We start from the raw sequence: 19097 nt of genomic DNA, 5'->3' as shown, positions 1-19097 counted from the left end.
GCATTACGTATTTTGTAATATCCCTCTTTGTTGTAAGGAAGTGCCACAGATTGATGTTAAATGGTGAAGGGAAGAAGGCTTTACTCATTAGACTGCCTTTGCGTAAAATGTTTCCGCACCACATAATAGTGAGCCTGAAGCTCTTCCGGCTCTACCACTGACACAGGCAACCTCTTGCATCAAAGTACCTTTTCAGCATATTTTTCCCTTTTACGTTTACGTTCCTTCACACGATTTGTTTCTTCTTGCTGTCGCTTCTCTTCTTGACGCTGACGCACTGTTGGAAAAGAAATACAAAGTTGTCACCACTGGAAAGATATTTCATACCCTTTTGTGAATCTTACAAGAAATTCTAGTTCTAACAGAACTGTGAAGAAAACTCAAAACACATTGAAAACACTACTGTATTAAAACTATTTGTATCCAAATTACTAAAAAGTCTCACAGTGAAATTCTTCTTTCAAGCAACATAAAAGCATATACCTCTAATACAGCTTCAAAAGTATGATGAAATATGGCATTTTTGCTAATACTTTTTTTGTCATGACCTACATAATTCTTGACAAAGCTCTGTCATTCAGGAACAATGTAATGATCCTGAGTAAGTGCCAATAAAAACTTTATCACATCATCATGTCTCTCTCGCACAACTTCATCTTTCAGCTCAGCAGTGATATGAAACCAGCTTGTACTAACAAGAGCTGGCAATACAAAAAGAGCCAGGAAACAGAAGTTGTTATCAGCAATACATGTGTTTGTAGAGATAAAAACACAGATTTCATAAGGTAATGAAGTGGAAGATGGGGAAAATGCTGCAACACGAATTTCACACACATTTCTTTTCTAGTTCCTCATCATCCAGCAGAAGGCTGACCACCTCTTTTGGCTTCAAGGTGTCAGGTTTGAAATTGCCACCTGAAATCACCATTCGTTGGATCTAGAAGGAAAAAAACAAGAGACAAAAAAAGGAAAAATTACTCAAAGCAGCCATGAACCATTCTCACTACCCTTCACTGAAAGCCAGCCAAAAAAAGATGCCAGCTCATCTGTGTAAGTCAGAATTGACTCAACTTCTCTATCATACCAAAGTTAGTAGCAAAATTTTAGGGAAGATCTATTAAGAGTATAATATGAGAAGCAACCGAGCTAGAAAGCGGAAAATTGCCATCCCTTGTGCAAAGTTGCACCACTTCTACAGCACCATGTAATAAACAACAAATGATAACAGTATTAATATACTGCTGAAAAAAAAGAAAAAATATAGCGGTACTCGTGTCAGGTATAAATTACCAGTCCAGTTTTTCAAGTAACCTGCAAGAGGATCATGCAGATCATATTCTTAAAGGGTACAACATTTTTAGTCTCCTTGACTGAAAACTAAATCTCCATATTGAGTCAGTGTCTCAGTTTAAGCAATTCATTCAACCTCTACTACTGCAACTATATTTAAAAATAACCCAACGAAGAAGAGTTGTAACTGAGCAAAAGAGAACAAGCAAAAGAGAATAAGCCAATTTCGATGATTTGAATCAGCAGCAAAAAGACCACACTTTATTTTCAGGTTGGTATCAGGTGACTCTAGTGCAGTATCCTAGAGAAAATGGGTAAGTTTCAACAGGGGAAACGTGAATGCATTCAGCTAGAGATGCTTCAGTTGCTGCGGCACCACGATCAGCATTTAATCAAGACAAAAGCTAAAAAAACCCTGAGTACGCAAACCATTTGAATGTTGTATATAGTATACCTACTGCTACCAAAGAAAGTGAATCTGTTTGATTTTTTCTTGCCAATAAAGTGTCATGAAGTTTAAAGCTTCTGATACACTTCCTGCTTGATGCTGCAGGACGCTGAGCTCTTCTGGCAACCCTCACACCTCAAATAATTTTCACTTGATTACCTTCCAAATTTCTTTTTAAAAAAATTCACGTGTGGTATAACAGTATAACATGAGAGTAATCAGTAGCCCTGACACAGCAAAGACAGAAGGTCTGTCTTAAAGAAGTCTGAGTAGTTTCCTTGCATCATAAGAAACAGTTTTCATGAAGTCATCGTGTAAATAATTAGCTTCTTCCTAGTTCATATAATGCAGCTGTAATGCTGCTGTGTTAGGGACACAGATTTGTTTATTTGAACAAAGACATTCCCTTTTGGCTTCTCTTGTGTCTCCCTGCAGATACTTTTTCTGTTTCTTTACTCATTTTGACATGTGTTTTCTGATACTGTTTCTGTAACTTCTTGTTCCAGATGATTTCTTTATTCTCACCTCACTCTTTTCCTTAGCCCTTTGTAAGATGCGCTCCTCAATGGTGCCTTTACATATCAACCGGTACACAGTGACTTGTTTTGTTTGACCCAGCCTGTGTGCCCGGTCCATGGCTTGCTGGTCTACTGTTGGGTTCCAATCACTGTCATAGAAAATTACCTGCAAAAGAACACCAGAACAGAAAGGATTAAATAAAACCATATATTTAGAGCACCTGGTGATTAAACAAACAAAAATCCAATATACTGATAAAAATGAAAGTTCTGCTATACACCCTACAGAATTACCACCCCACTGCAGGCTGTATTAACCTAGTTTTGCCCAGTCCTATGAAGTCTTTTCTGTTGCATTTCAGATGAATTCAAACTAATGGACACTGTGAATGTTTCAACTTCCATAGAATGTCTTTAATATCTTCTTCAACAAATCTGCTTCGGACGCACAAAATTCCTAAGTTTGTCACCACATTAAATCACTGTCATGTAATTAATTTTAGGCTAACCGCATCATGAACCCATTTTAGTGTTACTTACCTTAAGAAGAAAAAGTCCATCAAATTAGAATTTCACACAAAAAGTAATACTCCAATTTTTTTTTCTTTCAAACCTGGATAAAGCCTAGTCTAACACTTCCAGTGCTTTTATTACAAAAACCTGAAATGCCACATAAATTCATATTGCCCTATCGTTCTAACAGTACTTTATGCACAGTAAGCATACAAAACACAAACATTGAAAAAAATTTTAGACAGCAAAGTAAAGTATTCAGAAAGTTACAAAAACACAGAACTAAAAATGCTTATGGCAAGGAGCCTGCGGGAGCATGCCTGTGCTTCCATCTGTTTATTTCCTCTGTTGAAGCAACTTCAATCGAGAGAACTTTTCAACCCTGAAAATCCTACAGATACTTGCTTTCTTCTGATTTCTTTTAAGTGATGGGAAGATATGATGGGGTATTTAACAAAAAGAAGTTATGTAGTATTTTTGATTCAGAGATCTTTGGTTTTGTATGGCTAAGGATAACAGTCCGTCTTGTGGTCAAATCTGCATGCACACAAGGTACTGGGTTAGAAGCACAAGAATAGCTGTTATTGAAGAGATAAATGGTTCATGTAGGCCAGCATTCCTTCCCTAGTGATTAGTGGCAGCTGCTCCAGAGTGCAAATCCTTGCAATTCACCTAAATCAGTATGCCTTTACACCTTGGGTGAGTAGGGGGGAAGCAATTTATCCTTCCTGACTAGCTGATATTCAACTACAAGTGACTTTGTACTTTTAGAGGCATTGCTTCATTCTTCTGTGCACAGAAAAAAGGGTAACCGATACCTGTTTTACTGATTCGTTTGCAGTTGAACCTTAAGAGCAAACAGTGATACATGAAACAGCATTCACTGTATTTGCATCTGTAGACCCCTTCAGTCGTCCAACTCTTTCTAGACACCAATACTAAAGTATGTGGGGAGAAGGAAGGTATTTCCAACTGCAACCAAAAACTATGTACCAAGCGTCCAATATTCTACAACTTCATCGTCAAGGTAATACTATATTGTGAATATAAGCAAAGTAAACAAGGTTATGCAATTTCATGATGTGAATGGCAGTACTAAAAAATATTGATCAGCATGGCTAAGAGTGCCAATTTTCACACAGAAACACCAATTTTCCTACATAAATTGTGAGGATGGGAGGCAGGAGATGAGCAGCTTGGGAAAAACGGTGATTGGAGGCATATGAGGCAGGAAAAGCAAAGAAATATTTATACTGAAAACCTAACATCAGTAAGCCGATTTTTTATTCTGTATTACTTTACCAAACTTCACCTACCGTGTCTGCAGCTGTAAGGTTAATGCCCAAGCCTCCAGCTCTTGTGCTTAACAGGAACACAAAAATATCATTCCTGTAAAGGAAAGAGATTAAAAAACGCTTATTTTGTGCATGATGACAAGAAATAACCACGGAAGTAAATTTTTTGACCCATATAAAGTGAGCAGGGCTATTTCTATTACTTGAACACTTCAGAACATTTTGTGCTGTTCATTCATGGTCAAGAAAAACACCATATGAATGAGTGAGAGAAGTTAATCTACAAATCAGGACTGTCGTAACATGCAAACATTCTGTTTGCAATAGTAGCTTCTTAATCTCTATCAAAACAAACCAGGGCTTGTTTATCTTGCCCACATTGGAAATTAAGATTTCATATGGACAAAGAACAATTTATTGTTTCACAGAACTGACTGATGTTAAAAAAATCTTGCCTTAACAATGCTCAATTGATAAAGAAAAATAAATGTTGAAACTGTGTAGATGCAAGTTTTGTTCTAAATTTGGTGCTTTGAACAAAACAAACAAGGAGACAGGTCTATAAGTAGGATGACCAAGTACTGGTAAAAACTCAAGTGGTAACAGTGAAATCAGGATTTCTGCTAAGAGCTTGTGAACCTCACTAGTGCCACTGGGGGGTCAGCAGTATTTAAAACTGTTTAACACTATATGGATCTGTGAATAGCTTGATGCAAACAAAGCAGACGGTACTAGTAAGGACTCCAAAGAGGCTGACGTACTGTATTTTGACAGTGACAGAGCAAGGCCCTCTGCTTAAGAGAAGATACTCTGCAATGCCACGTCCTTTTGCTACCACACTGTCTGTACACTAATGCATGCAAAATTAGTAAAGCACCAGAAACTCTTGCTGAATGAGCAGCATGGGACATTTCCTTCTCGACTAACTATGTGTAGGCAGTCTGTCCTTGAAAGTCCATTCATCAAATCTAAAGGGTCTTTCTTGCCCTTCCTGGAGGAAGCGTGGGTGCATTGCAGGCTATTATGCATATGCTAGTTCAACTCAACAAATGTAAAAAACTAAGGGTTTTGGAATCCATATCCCTGGAGGTCAAGTAGAACTGACTATTTCCTCATGACTCAAACTTCAAGACATTCACAAGTACTTGGCAAGGCTGTATCGTAACAACCAGATTCTCAAAGAATCCGTTCTGGTCCAGGGTAAGATTTCCCCCCGCACCCCTTACAGAAATTGCCAATAGACAACAGAAATAATTATGAAAACTATAAATTAACACACACAAAAAAACCGCCAAGAACTCTAGAATTAGAGATAGAAGGTGTCTGGCAGTCCAAAAATCTAAGAGTACAAAAATCCACCCTGAGCTATGGACAGCTGGGAGGAACTGAAGCCGCGCTGTCAATGTCTAGACTTCATCTTGCAGGTAGAAAGCCAAAGGAGTCAGCAGGTGCCTGTTGGCAACGTAGGTAATCCTTGGCCAGGAAATCTTTTCACTCTCGTAACGATAGTGGAACATGCATATAGACAGTCACCTGAACATCCAGCTGTGAAATGCTTCTGGAAATGCCATATGGGAAGAAAAGAAAGTGGACAGTGCCACAGACTACAGGAACAAATTATCATTCCATAGCTATGTAATTTTCAGCACCCTGCTAGGATATCCTGCAGGATAGTTTAGTCTCAGTCAGGCTTTTTTTCCTGGAAATACTTCTCATAAGTAAATCATGTATAAGAGGAACTCAACTAACATTTTAATAGGAATTCTTGTTTAGACTGGTTGACCTGTATTTCAAAGCGATTTCCTGCTAAAATGATTATTTTTCTTTCAGTTGTTCTATTCATTAATAAAACCAAATTCTGTTCATTAATAAAAAGAAATTCCTGCACTTCTTTTTGGTAACTTCTTCTTTGGAAGAAGAGTCAGGATTCCAGGAGGACATCATGACCTCCAAGGAACCCGTTTCTGACACCTGGAAACAGGCAGAAAGGTACTGCATGGTCCTCTCACTTACTTCAGGTATTTGGCACACATTCTTTTCAAGTTGTATTGCTCTGAGGAGTTCACTAGAAGACTCATCAGTGCAAGACAGTCCTTCAGGTCTTTAAGTCTCATGAACGAGTGGCCTGAAAGGCTGTATATGGCTTCCCCTCCTATCTTCAGCTATGATACCTTGGGACCGCTAACACAAGGACTATTCTCTAGTCTAGAACGTTGCTTTCACCCCGCAATAAACAACAATCTATGAACCTAACTCCTCTGAAAAAGAAAAGTGACCTTCTTACAAGCTCACGTCAACATCCAGGAAGGATAACCTTACTGTGAACTACCATACCTGAGTGATACCATATCAAGCCATATCCCATGATTAAAAGGAAACTTAATAACCATAAACTCAATCATTATAAATAATGTGCCCTAGTGGAGACAAAGTTATACTAAAATACATTAACTTATAATAAGATGATTACATACTTCTCTTTCCTCATGTGCTCGTAAAAATTGCAAGAATCCATTTTGGTTTACTAAATGAAAAGGGTTAGCGTATCTTACTACCTAATAAAATCTCCACTTTATTTTAGTTTAAGGTTTCTTAATAAAACATGCTTAAATGGTTTGTTTTGCAGAAAACTACGTCACTTTCAAAGCTCTAGCATATGCAAGATTTTCAATCTCATCTTCAGTGTCAATTGTCAGAGCATACCAACAAACATCTGCTGCCTTTCTACTGAGCTTCTTTATAAACAATAGCATATTTGGAATGGCAAGAAGCATAATAGGTGGGTACACTAAAATCGCTTCCAATACTGTTTCACAGATGACAAATTCCTAAATACAACTGGGTTCAATATCAATACCAGTGACTCCTGCTCAGCAAACCACCCAGAAACTGCTTCAGATAATGAGGTCCATTTGATATCAGGAAAGATAATTTAAGTGCAAATTTCATTTATTTCTATTACATCTTATACCAACTCTCTATGTACACACAATTTAGCACAGAAACACCTTGCAAAATACATTACCTGTTCTGAAAATCTGCTACCATGTCCCTTCGTTCAGAAATCTTTGAAGAACCATCCAATCTCATGTAGGTATGTTTCCTATAAACCATGTATTCCTGCAAAGAACACACACCAGAAAAATATAGTTGCTCTTGAAACCGTTCAATCTTGATTATTCCAAAAAAAAACAGTAAAAGCAGAATTGCTACTTAGAAAAAAAAATTTTTTTAAAAAATCCCTAAATGTCATCAACAAATATGCTATAAGCAATCTTATGTAAGCAATACTTTATTTTACAATAATAGAAATTCAGAAATTAAAGCTACTCAACCATATGTCAGTTTTTGCATTTCATATAAGAGATAAATTATGATGTCAGTTCAGAGTTGGGGATGCATTTGCTGCACTGCAGACAATGTTATGGTAAATACCTTTTTCTATAAATAAATAGCTAAATAAAATCACTAAAATAGGAAGTTTGCTTTCACAAAGTCTAAAATTTTACTAAATCCTGAGCTTTCACTGTGTAAGCGAACCTTTCCTAACAAACCAACTGTATCTGCTCCCAGTTGATTTTAAACCATTTGACTAGTGATTTTAAAAACCCGGTACTGTATACTAACGTCTGTCCAGGCTTTATCTCGCTAGTAAAGAGCCTGTGAATCTCACTGCGCACAAGAACACTTTGAACATTACATTAGTGTGTCAGTCCACAGCTCATGCCAAGCAGCAGAAGTGAAACCATTGCCTGGGACACAAATCAAATGGCATCAACCAGGAATGCTGCAGGCAAAGGCTTTTTCCAATGAGAGACATTTTTCATGCTCTAAGGTACTCAGCATTTTCCGATACCTGCGCAACTATCAATAAAATCTGAATTACACAGAAAGCTCTTCAGGCTATACAGATATCCATAGAGTTTCTCTGGAAAGATACCCTGTGATATTTTAACAACATGATCCTTGGCTGATGAGATGCAACTCCTACTGGTTACATTAGTTAGATTTAACCCTACTGGTGCATGTGTCTTTTTGAGATGCTGTGACTGCAAATGAAGACAGAAAGGAAACAGTTGGTGCTTTAGCAGCAAGAACTATTGGATTCATCTTGCTCCAGGCTGCAGTGTTCAGCAGATACAGGACTGATGTGCTGTGAGAAGACATGGCAGCGCTTGCACTCTAATGAACCTTCTGACAGTACCATGCCCAGTTCTCCTTTTCACCTATCCTTCAGGGCTCCTGCTCCTTTTTTGTTCTGATTCACTACTGCAGACGAGGTGAAAGAGCTGCCATACTATAAGGAACCTGGGAAAAAGATTGCTATAATGGAAAGAAGCTTCAATGTATTGCAGATGAAAGAGAAAAATAGGTAAATAAAATTAATGTGGAAATGGCTGAAGTCATACTTGGTCTACCTCTACAAAACAGAGCTCACGGCTAGAGCCATTCTGGAGATTTCTGGAGTACAACAATAGAAGTTTAAAGCAGAGAACAGCTACTTCACTACACAGACACTCAAGCCCTAACTTACTATTGATTTATTCCATTTCTATGACAGGTTTCTGTCACCAACTAAAACCAGAGAGATACAGTTGTCAATTAGGCACTATGTGACCTTTTCTCCAGATTTGATCAACCCTTTTTCTATTATCATAAGGGCCTTTTCCTTCCATTTCTTTGTTACTGTCTTTATCTGCCTTTATGATGATTCAACCTTTCAACATCTTGATTTAGTCTTCCCTCATCTCACTATTAACTATCTCTTCATCAGTGTCTTCTAAACAAACTTCAGCACAAATAGAAAACAACTTCTTTCATTCCATCAGGTGCATTTATCCTTATCCCAGACCTTAGACATTTCCACTAAGGCACAAATTACAAAAGAACAAGTTATTCTGCACCTGTAACACTGGCATTCATGGGTTGTTCCCCCCTGCACCGCAAATTAGCTTAGTACATTAGCCTTTAGCTAATTGTCTATTCAACACTGCTTAACGGGTTCCGGTCTGCCTCCATCCACCTTCCTTTGATCAAGAAGGATCCTTCACAGTAGTGTAACAGTGCTCATATGAAACACCCTTTTTTGTGAACTGTTTTTATCCAGTACTTTTCCAAATATTAACAGTACACTCTTTCAGTTCAGGAAAAAAAAAAACACCCACAACATTGCAACTTATACTACACTTGTCAGCAGTTTATGCTTTGATCACTCGCAGAAAGGGCACGCTTTTAGCTAAAAAAACCAAACCAAAACAAAAAGAGCACTTTGATGGCAAAGAAACTATTTAAGTAGTAATATACCTGGTCTCTACTGTAATTGTGGAAGGCACTTGGTGACTGCTCATTTTTCTAGTTCCCACAATGAGCGATGGGGTGGGGGAAACCTCATAGGGAGGCTTTAATCTCATCTAGAGATACTTATACTAGACCTGCTTGAAACCTCTACCTGCCAATCTTGTTCAGTGTAAGCCACCAGAAGTATCAATCTAGGAAAAATAATGAAAGTGGCCCCGGCAACAGAGTACCTATACAGGAAACGAACAACACAGAACAGCTCGAGTATGGTAAGAATGCAGCGCCGTTAAAGCCAGTGCTCTTCTGGGCTTCCACCCTGATACTTTCTCAAAAACCATATATGTTTTCCCTTCCTGTTATTTCATAGTTCAAATTGAGTACTCTTATGTTTTAACACAACTAATAAACTTTTGGTAGAATATAACTAAGACATTTTAATTCATACAAAATATAATTTGACCCCTCTCATCACACGAATGCAATGTGATTCCCACTGAAATCATGGACAATTACTCTTCCATATAGGAGAAGGCAATCATATTGAGAAAAACAAACATGATAATCTTAAAAAGTGTGAAACACACATCTGCATGAAATAACAGTACTGAAATTATACTTTATTCCCTTCTGTTGAAAGAAAATAATTTTCCTCTTTGTATTTATATCTGCCATTTTATAATGGCTGAATTAAGCTGCTGTTCTTCAGCTGAAGCTGAATCAAACAAACATGGTTTTATAACTTTGTAAACAATGTGTTTTGTGCTCTCTGCCCTGCGTAGATTAGGTTAGTATGATATCATAGCAGTTACACTGACACAGTTAAAATACTGTTAAAAGAAATAGGACATGTTATGTTCTTTCATATTCAAGTAGGCAAAGGGGATGTATTTTGATATCTCAGGTCAGGAAAAAAACAAATATCTACTGCTTTTGCAAGGGTTTTCTTACAAACTGAGTCCTTACTTGATTTTTAGCTTGCTTTTAGCTTGCTTTTAGCTTGCTCCAGCTTCTGCTACATGGGTGGGGAGAAGGAAAAACAGAGGACTTGGTAGGTGGCTTATTTGGGTAATAAAACCCAACAAGTAAAGTTGAGCATTTAAGAGGTGGAATAGAAAAATGGTGGGCTCCCAAGCCTTTAAAATGGAATGCTAACAGAAAAGACAGAAGCACTGAACACTCAGCTTTATGAGCTTCATGGCGTAATGCAGGGTGTCAACAAACCTGCACCATGTCTAACGTTTGCCAAAAAAAGAGGCATAGGAAGCAATGCTGGGCAAAGAGCCAAAAACAGAATTGCAACCATGCAAGTTCTGTTTTTCCTCACAGCAGCAAAACCAAAATTCAGCTTGTGATTTGTTATTGAACTATTAACTGCTGACCTTAAAATGCACTCCTGCTCATACACGACTCGTGATTTAGGCAGCTACTGATTCAGGCTTCTCACTTCTTCTCTTCACTTTATTGTGGAGAAGACAGTATCCCATGTCAAAGACTGCCGAGGGAGCCCATGTGCACCTAGGACTAATGGCTGAAGGATCCCAGGATCTTGACCTTCTAGCAGTACTGAAATTATACTGCCAAATGCAAATATTTTCCCACCTACTATGTATTCACAGTCAGAAAACTTTATCAGGGTTGCCTCTTTGAAACTAACGTACATCAAGTCTCCTATTTTCTTACTCAGAATTAGATAGTCATAAAAGTTATTACTACTAATCCTTCAATGATAAGGGATAGAGGCATTGTGACACAGGATATTCCTTTTTTCAGATCCAGCCGAAAACTCTAACTTTGCTGTCTTCAACAGAAGCCCAGAGACACAAAAGTATTTCTTTCTAAGCATTGTAAGTATTACCAATAGGAAACCAAATTAATAGTTCTCCCACTAATGCCTCTTCAGACATTTGGTGGCATGGTTGCTAATCAAATACTGATTTTGTTTTTTTTTTTCTTCTGAGGCAGACTGACTGTATTTAACGAGTAATGACTTAATTCCTAATTTCTTTCCTATCGTATATACCAGAGAACTTCTCATCATTAATGCCTACCAAACTTCTGCACAGGAATAAGATGATAGAGGGAAACAGTAAAAGTCTGAAATTACAAGCAACATAAACAATGTAAAATTAATCACTGTTCTCCCTCTTCTTTCCAATAATACATGGGCATCAAATGATAATAGAAGAAAGCAGTTCAAAACCAGCAAAAGAGGATAATTAAGCCATGCAACCCCTTGCCATAGGGCAGCGTAAACGACAAAAATTTACGAAGACTCAAGATGCAACTGAACAATTTCATGGAAGAAGAATCCATTTAGGATTATTGAATATACAGAAGGCACATCTGGCTCAGAAAGCCCTTGAGCTGCAACCTGCTGGACACTGAGAGACTAATAGAGAAGTATCACTATTCTTTTACATTTTCTCCATACCATCTGCTGTTGTACACTGGTGGAAGCAAGACACTAGGCTGGACCTTAGGTCTAACTTTGTACGGCAGCTCTTATATCCTCATATTAATGCATTTACTGGGTATCCTTCAGTATAATAATTTTACGTCAGGTTTGCCGCATCCAAATGATAGTATTTTCTCCAAAACTTTGTTGCTAAATCTGCATCTTCAGAATTTGTCTTCTGTAGGCTATAGCTCTCCTACCTCCAGTAAGTCAATCATTCGCGTCATCTGGGAGTAGATGAGAACTCTGTGTCCTTGAGATTTCAGCCGTGTCAACAGAAGATCAAGAGCATGAAGTTTTCCACTGTCAGTGATCAGACTCTCTTTGTCTAAAAAGAAATGGAAGAAAAACAGGTAACTAATAAAGCCAAAACAGCTACATGCAACAAGTAACTTTAAGTTTTCCTAGCACTTCACTGCATTATAATCCCTAAAGTAACGAGTTGTGATGGAAGAAACTGCAACATCCCTTCTGGCTGACACTTGCAATCACACTGCTAACAGTAACTTCTGTTTGCTGGCACGGGTGTATATGAATATACCCACTTGGCAAAATCTCATCACAGATTGATCTCCTCACGAGTATGGACCCAATCCTTTTTTGGACAGCCATTTCCCTCATCTAAGGATTCATTCTGACCAGATCAACCACCACAACATGCCTTGACAGTTGAAGAAATTTTTCTCCACTTCACACGTTAAAATGCTGTCCTTTGGACACTTGCAGCTACCTGCTGCTGAGCTTTAGATTTATCCTCCACAGATCTACTTTCAAGATCAAACCCCTCACCAACATGGAAAGCAAGAACAGTTCTCTAGGTCACTATAAAATAACAGCCCCTTCACAGCATTGCCTTAACTTTTCTTTTTCTTCCCTGCCCTTCGCTTTTTGGGCTGGGGTTTTTTTTTTTTGTTTAAGAAATGTTTCCAGATGGCAATCTTTTAAGTCATTTCAGATTTTATACTTCATGTCCTCTCTCTTTCAGCACTGCTCAGTATTTTTCAGGAAGGAGATCTTCCTGTTTGTACATTCTGTACATAAACTTCAGTAAACAATACGCTGCTGTTGAAAGAGGATGAAGAGAAATTTTCTTCCAAAAAAATTATCTGTTGGAAAGGCCACTGATGATTCTTTATTCTTTGGGACATCTGAATTTAGGTTTACAGCCAAAACGGAAAGTTGGCAACTGCAGATGGTGCAGGCTAGTACTGAACCCAAATATTTTTGACATGTCTAGCGGGTACCATTCTCTTACATCTAGCAGGTAACACTTCTGCAGGCTTCTTGTTGCACAGAATGAATTAACTGATGGGCTGAAGAAAATCCAGCTTTCTGTAAGGCAATTAACTGCCTTGCACAATATTCAGATTTTAAAAAAAGGTATATACAAAAATTAATTTATTCATCTGAGCACCATGCATTTTAATATAGCTAAAACCAAGTTCCTACTAGTGGAACAGAGGAGTACAGATCACACAACAGCACTCCTAAAAACATCTTATGAGCACGGCAGGCAACGCAGTCCATGAGTGCAGTGATGTGGCACAGAGGGCTAAGTTTGATTCTTGCACGTGCAACCAGGGGTTTGCTGAGAAAAGCAGGAATGTAGTTGTTTTTCTATGCTTAATTCAAAAGATAGTTTTGAAATAACATGCCTAGGTTTAGCACGCCTTTCAGAAAGGTTGTAAAAACCAGAAAGTGTTCAGGAAAAATCTCCAAGATTTCAGTGTGTTAAAAAACTTTTCCTGCAGTGAGGGAGCTCAGAAACTTGATCCATTTCAATTTTTCGAAGAGCAATTGGCACCACTCAAGGTTCTTCTTTTGGACAAAGGTTTTTAACAACAGAAGAGAACTTTATACTAGCAGAGAAAGGCACAGTATACGGTGACTTGTTAAAATTGTAAAAACAAGGCATGCTTCCCTCTTATCCTTCCAATAGTGAGGAAAAACTAATCAGCAACACTTTTATCCAGAAACACGGTGGATTCCTCATCACTTTAGTATTTCAATCAAGATCTCCTTCAAAAGTATCCTTTAGCTTAAATATAAATAATGGACTTGATGCTGGAATTAGTGGGATCTACATTAGGACATCAGAAGATGCAGTCAACAGTCCTGCCTTCTGCAATTCAAAAAATTGTGAGTTGTCAATGGCGCTTAAAATTATCAGCTATCGTATTTGCACTATAAGCCAATGCTGTGAACGCTCTCTCCTTTGGTAAGTTTAGAGTCATGTTCCTGCAATTCACTAGCTAAGAATCCAAGACAAGAGAGCTGTGCTCTTTCTTGCTTGTCTGCCTATCTAGGTAGTCACTGTTTTTTCTCCGATTTGCTCTCCCTTTTGATGGTGATCTTGTCGCTTTCCCAGGAGCAAGTGCCACATCATTGCTTCAGTTGCTAGCAACTACCTTAGGGAATCCATCAGCTAGAGAGCCAAGCCAAGGAGATACAATAAGGAAAACTCAAGACCACAGCTCAGGCTGGCATTTAAGTGCAACGTAATATATAATGATGCACTAGAACAGAACTTGGTCTCAATTACATACAAATAGTTAATAGTTTCATGCATTTCATGCAAGGAAAACCAAACTTTGAACTTGGGCAATTAAGTAAAAATGGAAATGACTTATGGTTATTTGGTTTTAAAATACATCTATGTAAATCAAAAACTCTGCACAGTAGGAATGTTTACTCTTTATACAAAATGTTATTCTTTCGTTTAAATCCATACACCATGACATTCTGCTTTTATCCTAATTGGTCAGCTTGCTATTTCAGAACGTATTAAATTGAGTGAAGCAACATGAAAAGTCTAGATATACATGACAAACTAATACGATTATTAACCAAAAGTCATCTGACTGGAAGGAAGCTGAGAGAACAAACAGGGTCTGTTCAAAAGTCAATCTCGACTGACTCAGATTAACACATTAGCAAGTTTCCAAAAGCAAAATGCATGAATAGGTAGAATTAAGTTTTGGTAACTGGAAATGATGCGCGTCCTTTGCTGCTGGCTCCTTAGGTCTCCATTGTGTAAGTTACTATTTTTAAATAGCAATAAAATGCAAATTACAAGTAAAGAACTTATTGCAGATGGTCTTACAGTCTGAAAGGTTAGCAAGTTGCTAACAGTTCATAATTTGTCCAGTACCTCAGCATCAGAGCAGACTGCGCTGCTGAGAAAGTTGGGCCTTTTTTAGGAAAGAAAAACAGAACTAATAAAAAAATATTTTTCACCTCTGGAAGAGAAAACCATTTGACTTTAACCTGGCATCTTTAAGCATGCTATCTTGATACCGTTGTGTTTTCCAAGATCAAGTATTTTTGCATGCTTAAAGTCTGCCACCTAGTGCTTCAAAGGACAAATTCCGGAAAGCGGTAACAGAAAACATACTACTTTATTCATGCCATCTTCAAAAAAAATCACAATTATTCAAAAGAGAAAGAAAAAAAAGTGTCTTCCACCTCTAGTTTCTCTCACTTCTATTTCTCATTCCCTTTTACTTTGGGGGAAGAAAAAAGTGGTTTGTTTCTTTTTTAAATGGGATTTTCAAAATTTGCAATTCTACATTTTCCATTTTTAATGATCGGTGAAAACTTCCAATGATGATGTCTTTGGATTTTTTTTTTTATTTAATTTAATTTTTTTTCATAGCATCAAAGGAACTTTTTTTAAGCCAGTCAGGAGATAGAGGTTAAAAAACTCTCCCTAGGATGCAGTTTTTGGGTTCTTCAGCACTGCATGAAATAAACAAGAAAAGAGAACCAGACCAAAAAGAAAGTAACTGTAAGATCATATTGTATGGCTTTCAGTCTGAAAAAAAAAAAGGTCTCTGCCTCCAGCCGCACAGGGGTATGGACATAAATTATCTACGAAGGGATACAGTGGGATCCTATGGCCTGGGAAAAATAGTTACAAATGATTATGACTCAAAATAACCCCAGTCAGGAGCTCTGGCCGATGACTGTAGCTGGGCTCACTGCTCTCTGGAGAATGAGAAAAAGTGCCTCTGGACTTGCAAAAAGCAGAGGAAAGAGAGATAAAGTCTGGGTTCCAGTTGACACCCCTGGTTCCCCTCCCGACAGTCTGCACGGCACAATGGGGTCAGTGAGGAGCTAGCTGGCTCTCACAGTAAACAGCCAGTGAGGCCGGTGCTTTTTATCGATGCTAAAAGGACTCAGACACTTCCTGCCATTTAATCCAGGACCATTTTTCTTTCAAAGAACAGGAAAAGCCTCAAGAGATTCCCACAGTGATCGCAGCTGAGCCTGCTGCCAGGGTACTGGGAACGCCGAGTCTGGGAGAGGATTAGGCGAGAGAGGTATCCCCTTTTCTTCTTGTCACCTATTTAGTGCAGACCCTCACACCTACTGTTCCATTTGACACTTGCTAGACTTCAAGTAAATGGCTCCTTCAGCACATCAGTCACTTTCTGCAATGCACTGTGCCTGCTCCTGCACGTATAAACACAGCTGTCCTGTTGTGGTATGTGCCCTCTTCTCTTAGAATAAGTTTAGGTTTGAATGCTACTTTCCACCTAATTAAAACAGAGCTGTACGAAACTACTTGTTTTCAAATCCACTTTTAGCTCCAACACCTCCTAAATTAAGCCAGCTTTACATAACACACTCATCCCACCCACCTTCTCAACCAAATTCTGTGTTGTGCTTTGACAACAATTTGCCTAACCTTGCACCTATTCACTCACTCCTGGAAGCTTCTTGTACCCCATTTTTATTCCTCTACAAATCGTTGCTGATGACAAAGTCATCAGTTTAAAATGGAAGTCTTCTCAAGAGACTACAGCCCTCTCTCTATTCTGCATCGGCTACTTTTCTTCATTCTCTATCCATGCCTTCTACCTTAATTTATTCCTTCACTATTTCCTTCCTTTCTGCTACAGCAATTCACTTTCTGTTTCCAAATAATTGATAAACAATTCAATGAATTCCTGAAGAAACTATAAAAATCATCGACTGTCATTGAACATTAATCTAGTGCAAGCTCATCCAAAATGGTTTCTCCATTACATAGGAACAAACATGCATGTGCTTCAAATGACTCCAAGTACTTAGGAGGTACCTTCTTAAACCGGACTGCAGCAAGCAAAAGGCCATTTTCCTTTTACTGTACTAACTTCCCCTGCCAAACATCCTTGACCCAAAAGGGTCTGGGAATAACTTAGCATCTGGCAGTGTAAGCTGTTTTTCCTCTTGGCTATCTCTCAGATCTCTAGTACTTTCTGCAGAACTCTGTTAACTGCTCAGGACCATCTTCCGACAGCTAGAGTGTGTCCGGCCCATGAAAGTCACTGCAGTATTGGCAATCAAATTCTAGCAAACCTTGGATTACTTTAGTCTAGTTCTAAGAAAAAATAAAGTGCATTTACTTTACTAATACACTGCTACCTTTTTCCCACTTTATCAGGAAATATGAAAAAGTCTTCTTTATTCCAATTGAAACTCAGTAAATCCCTCATGCCTTGTTTTCCAGGCCAATTTCTTCTGAACTTGGTCCCCAAACCCGTCCTTCTCATGGTTGACTGCTACAGGTAATGCTTATCCTTTCACTAGGAAGACCAACAAAAGATCTCTTAGGTCAATACGAAGGTCTTCCAACATGCTAGGAGGCAAGGTATGACTGTTACTTTTCCTGTAATCTTCCTATCTCCAACTTCAAAATAGTATTTGGTTGTGAGAGTAGACTGTGCTTTAGTAAGCAAATCCATCTCTTTACCATCATTTGGAGGGCTGACATGCTAAGAGAGGTTTGTAAGCATTAGAAAAGTTTGTATCAGGCTTGTTCGGTATCCATCGGCAGCTTTACTCCAGACAGAGGATGTATACACAGTGTATTTTAAGATACCAGGGTTAACTTTAACTCAGGAGGAAAAACAAACACACAAGCACCCCCAGCCCCTCAAAAAGCACCATAACCAAGCATAATTACCACCAAAGAGCAGACGTCCTTATTTATCTCATCTCCGTTCCATGACAATCTCCAAACCTACCTGGTATCCTGATAAAAGACCAGCCGTTCTGAGGCCTGATCCCTAACAGCCCTCCTGGATACTCTGGGAAGAACTGGGAGCATTGCTTCAGCCAGTCAGTTGCTAGCTCAGGGGCTCCATTGAGTACACACTGCTTTGCTTCAAGACTTCCTCCTTCCTTTAGTGCCCTGCGCTCGTATTCCGCACTTCGGTCATTGCAGTAGAACTCTAGTGGCACAGCTGTTACCTACAAGTAAAATAATAATCAATACTCTTGTTCAGATTTCCCTTCATCCCCAAATCCCCAGATCAGGTACCTTCCCACAGGATTTTAAAAGTCATAGAATCATAGAATCATTAAGGTTGGTAAAGACCTCTAAGATCATCGAGTCCAACTGTCAACCCAACACTACCATGCCCACTACACCATGTCCCTAAGCGCCTCATCTACACGTCTTTTAAATACTTCCAGGGATGGGGACTCCACCACTTCCCTGGGCAGCCTGTTCCAAGGCCTGACCACTCTTTCAGTAAAGAAATTTCTCCTAATGTCCAAAGTCAAATCATTACTGACACGTACAAATGGAAAACAATCTTAGGCTGGGCTTAAAATAAGCAAAGATGCAACATCTCCCCACGCCACAAAAAAAGTCCTATGAACAACCAGGCACGGACTATTTGCTTTTTGATAAACAATGCCTTGTGCCAACTGCTACACAACTGATAGCAAAGCTGAGAGGAAAAGAATAATATCCTTGCTGCACCTCTCATTTTGCCTAGATTTCTTTCTTTTTTTTTTATTTTTGCCCTTCACAATCAAGTATTTACCTAGCAGATATTTACATATCATCTCTAACAGAAATTCATCTGATAATTTAAAATTAGGAAGATACATAAATTAGAAAGGAAAAAAAAGAACAGGAAAACAGCCCCGTTTTGGAACAGCGCATTTCTTGGGCTTGACAGCCGATTTGAACAGAAGTTGAGCCACAGAAACAGTGCAAGTGAGCACAGGATGATCATCTTTTTTTTCTGGCCATGCTATGAATCCCTTGCCCTATTACCTGCTTCAGTACATACAACACAGCTGGACAGACCAGTGTTGCAAACACGGGAACTCTGATTTCATGCCATGCGAGCTGTTCTGGAATGGCTCCATCACTTTAACTCGCCCTGCTCTGCCCCATCCTCCCAAATCCGCACAGAGAGTGGAAGGTCCACGTTAGCCAAACAGCTATATGCCCAATGGCTGTGAGGTCCTCCAGTAAAGAGCTCATTCCAGCAGACAAG

At 38.7% G+C, this 19097-nt stretch overlaps 1 protein-coding gene across 1 annotated transcript in view; it reads right to left on the bottom strand.

Annotated features, from left to right (window-relative positions):
• INO80 (INO80 complex ATPase subunit) overlaps nt 1-19097 on the bottom strand; it is a 69010-nt gene that overhangs the window by 5733 nt on the left and 44180 nt on the right. The window contains exons 26-32 of the mRNA XM_075152158.1: nt 17829-18054; nt 12018-12145; nt 7090-7184; nt 4086-4158; nt 2264-2422; nt 835-937; nt 189-277 (exon numbers count right to left, since the gene is read on the bottom strand). Coding sequence (XP_075008259.1) covers nt 189-277; nt 835-937; nt 2264-2422; nt 4086-4158; nt 7090-7184; nt 12018-12145; nt 17829-18054 — 873 coding nt within the window. The remainder of the gene's footprint in view (nt 1-188; nt 278-834; nt 938-2263; nt 2423-4085; nt 4159-7089; nt 7185-12017; nt 12146-17828; nt 18055-19097) is intronic.

This window comes from Calonectris borealis, chromosome 5 (assembly GCF_964195595.1).
Source record: "Calonectris borealis chromosome 5, bCalBor7.hap1.2, whole genome shotgun sequence".
NCBI lineage: Eukaryota > Metazoa > Chordata > Aves > Procellariiformes > Procellariidae > Calonectris > Calonectris borealis.
Note: the sequence above shows the minus strand (reverse complement) of the source record. Positions and strands in the feature narration are given on the sequence as shown.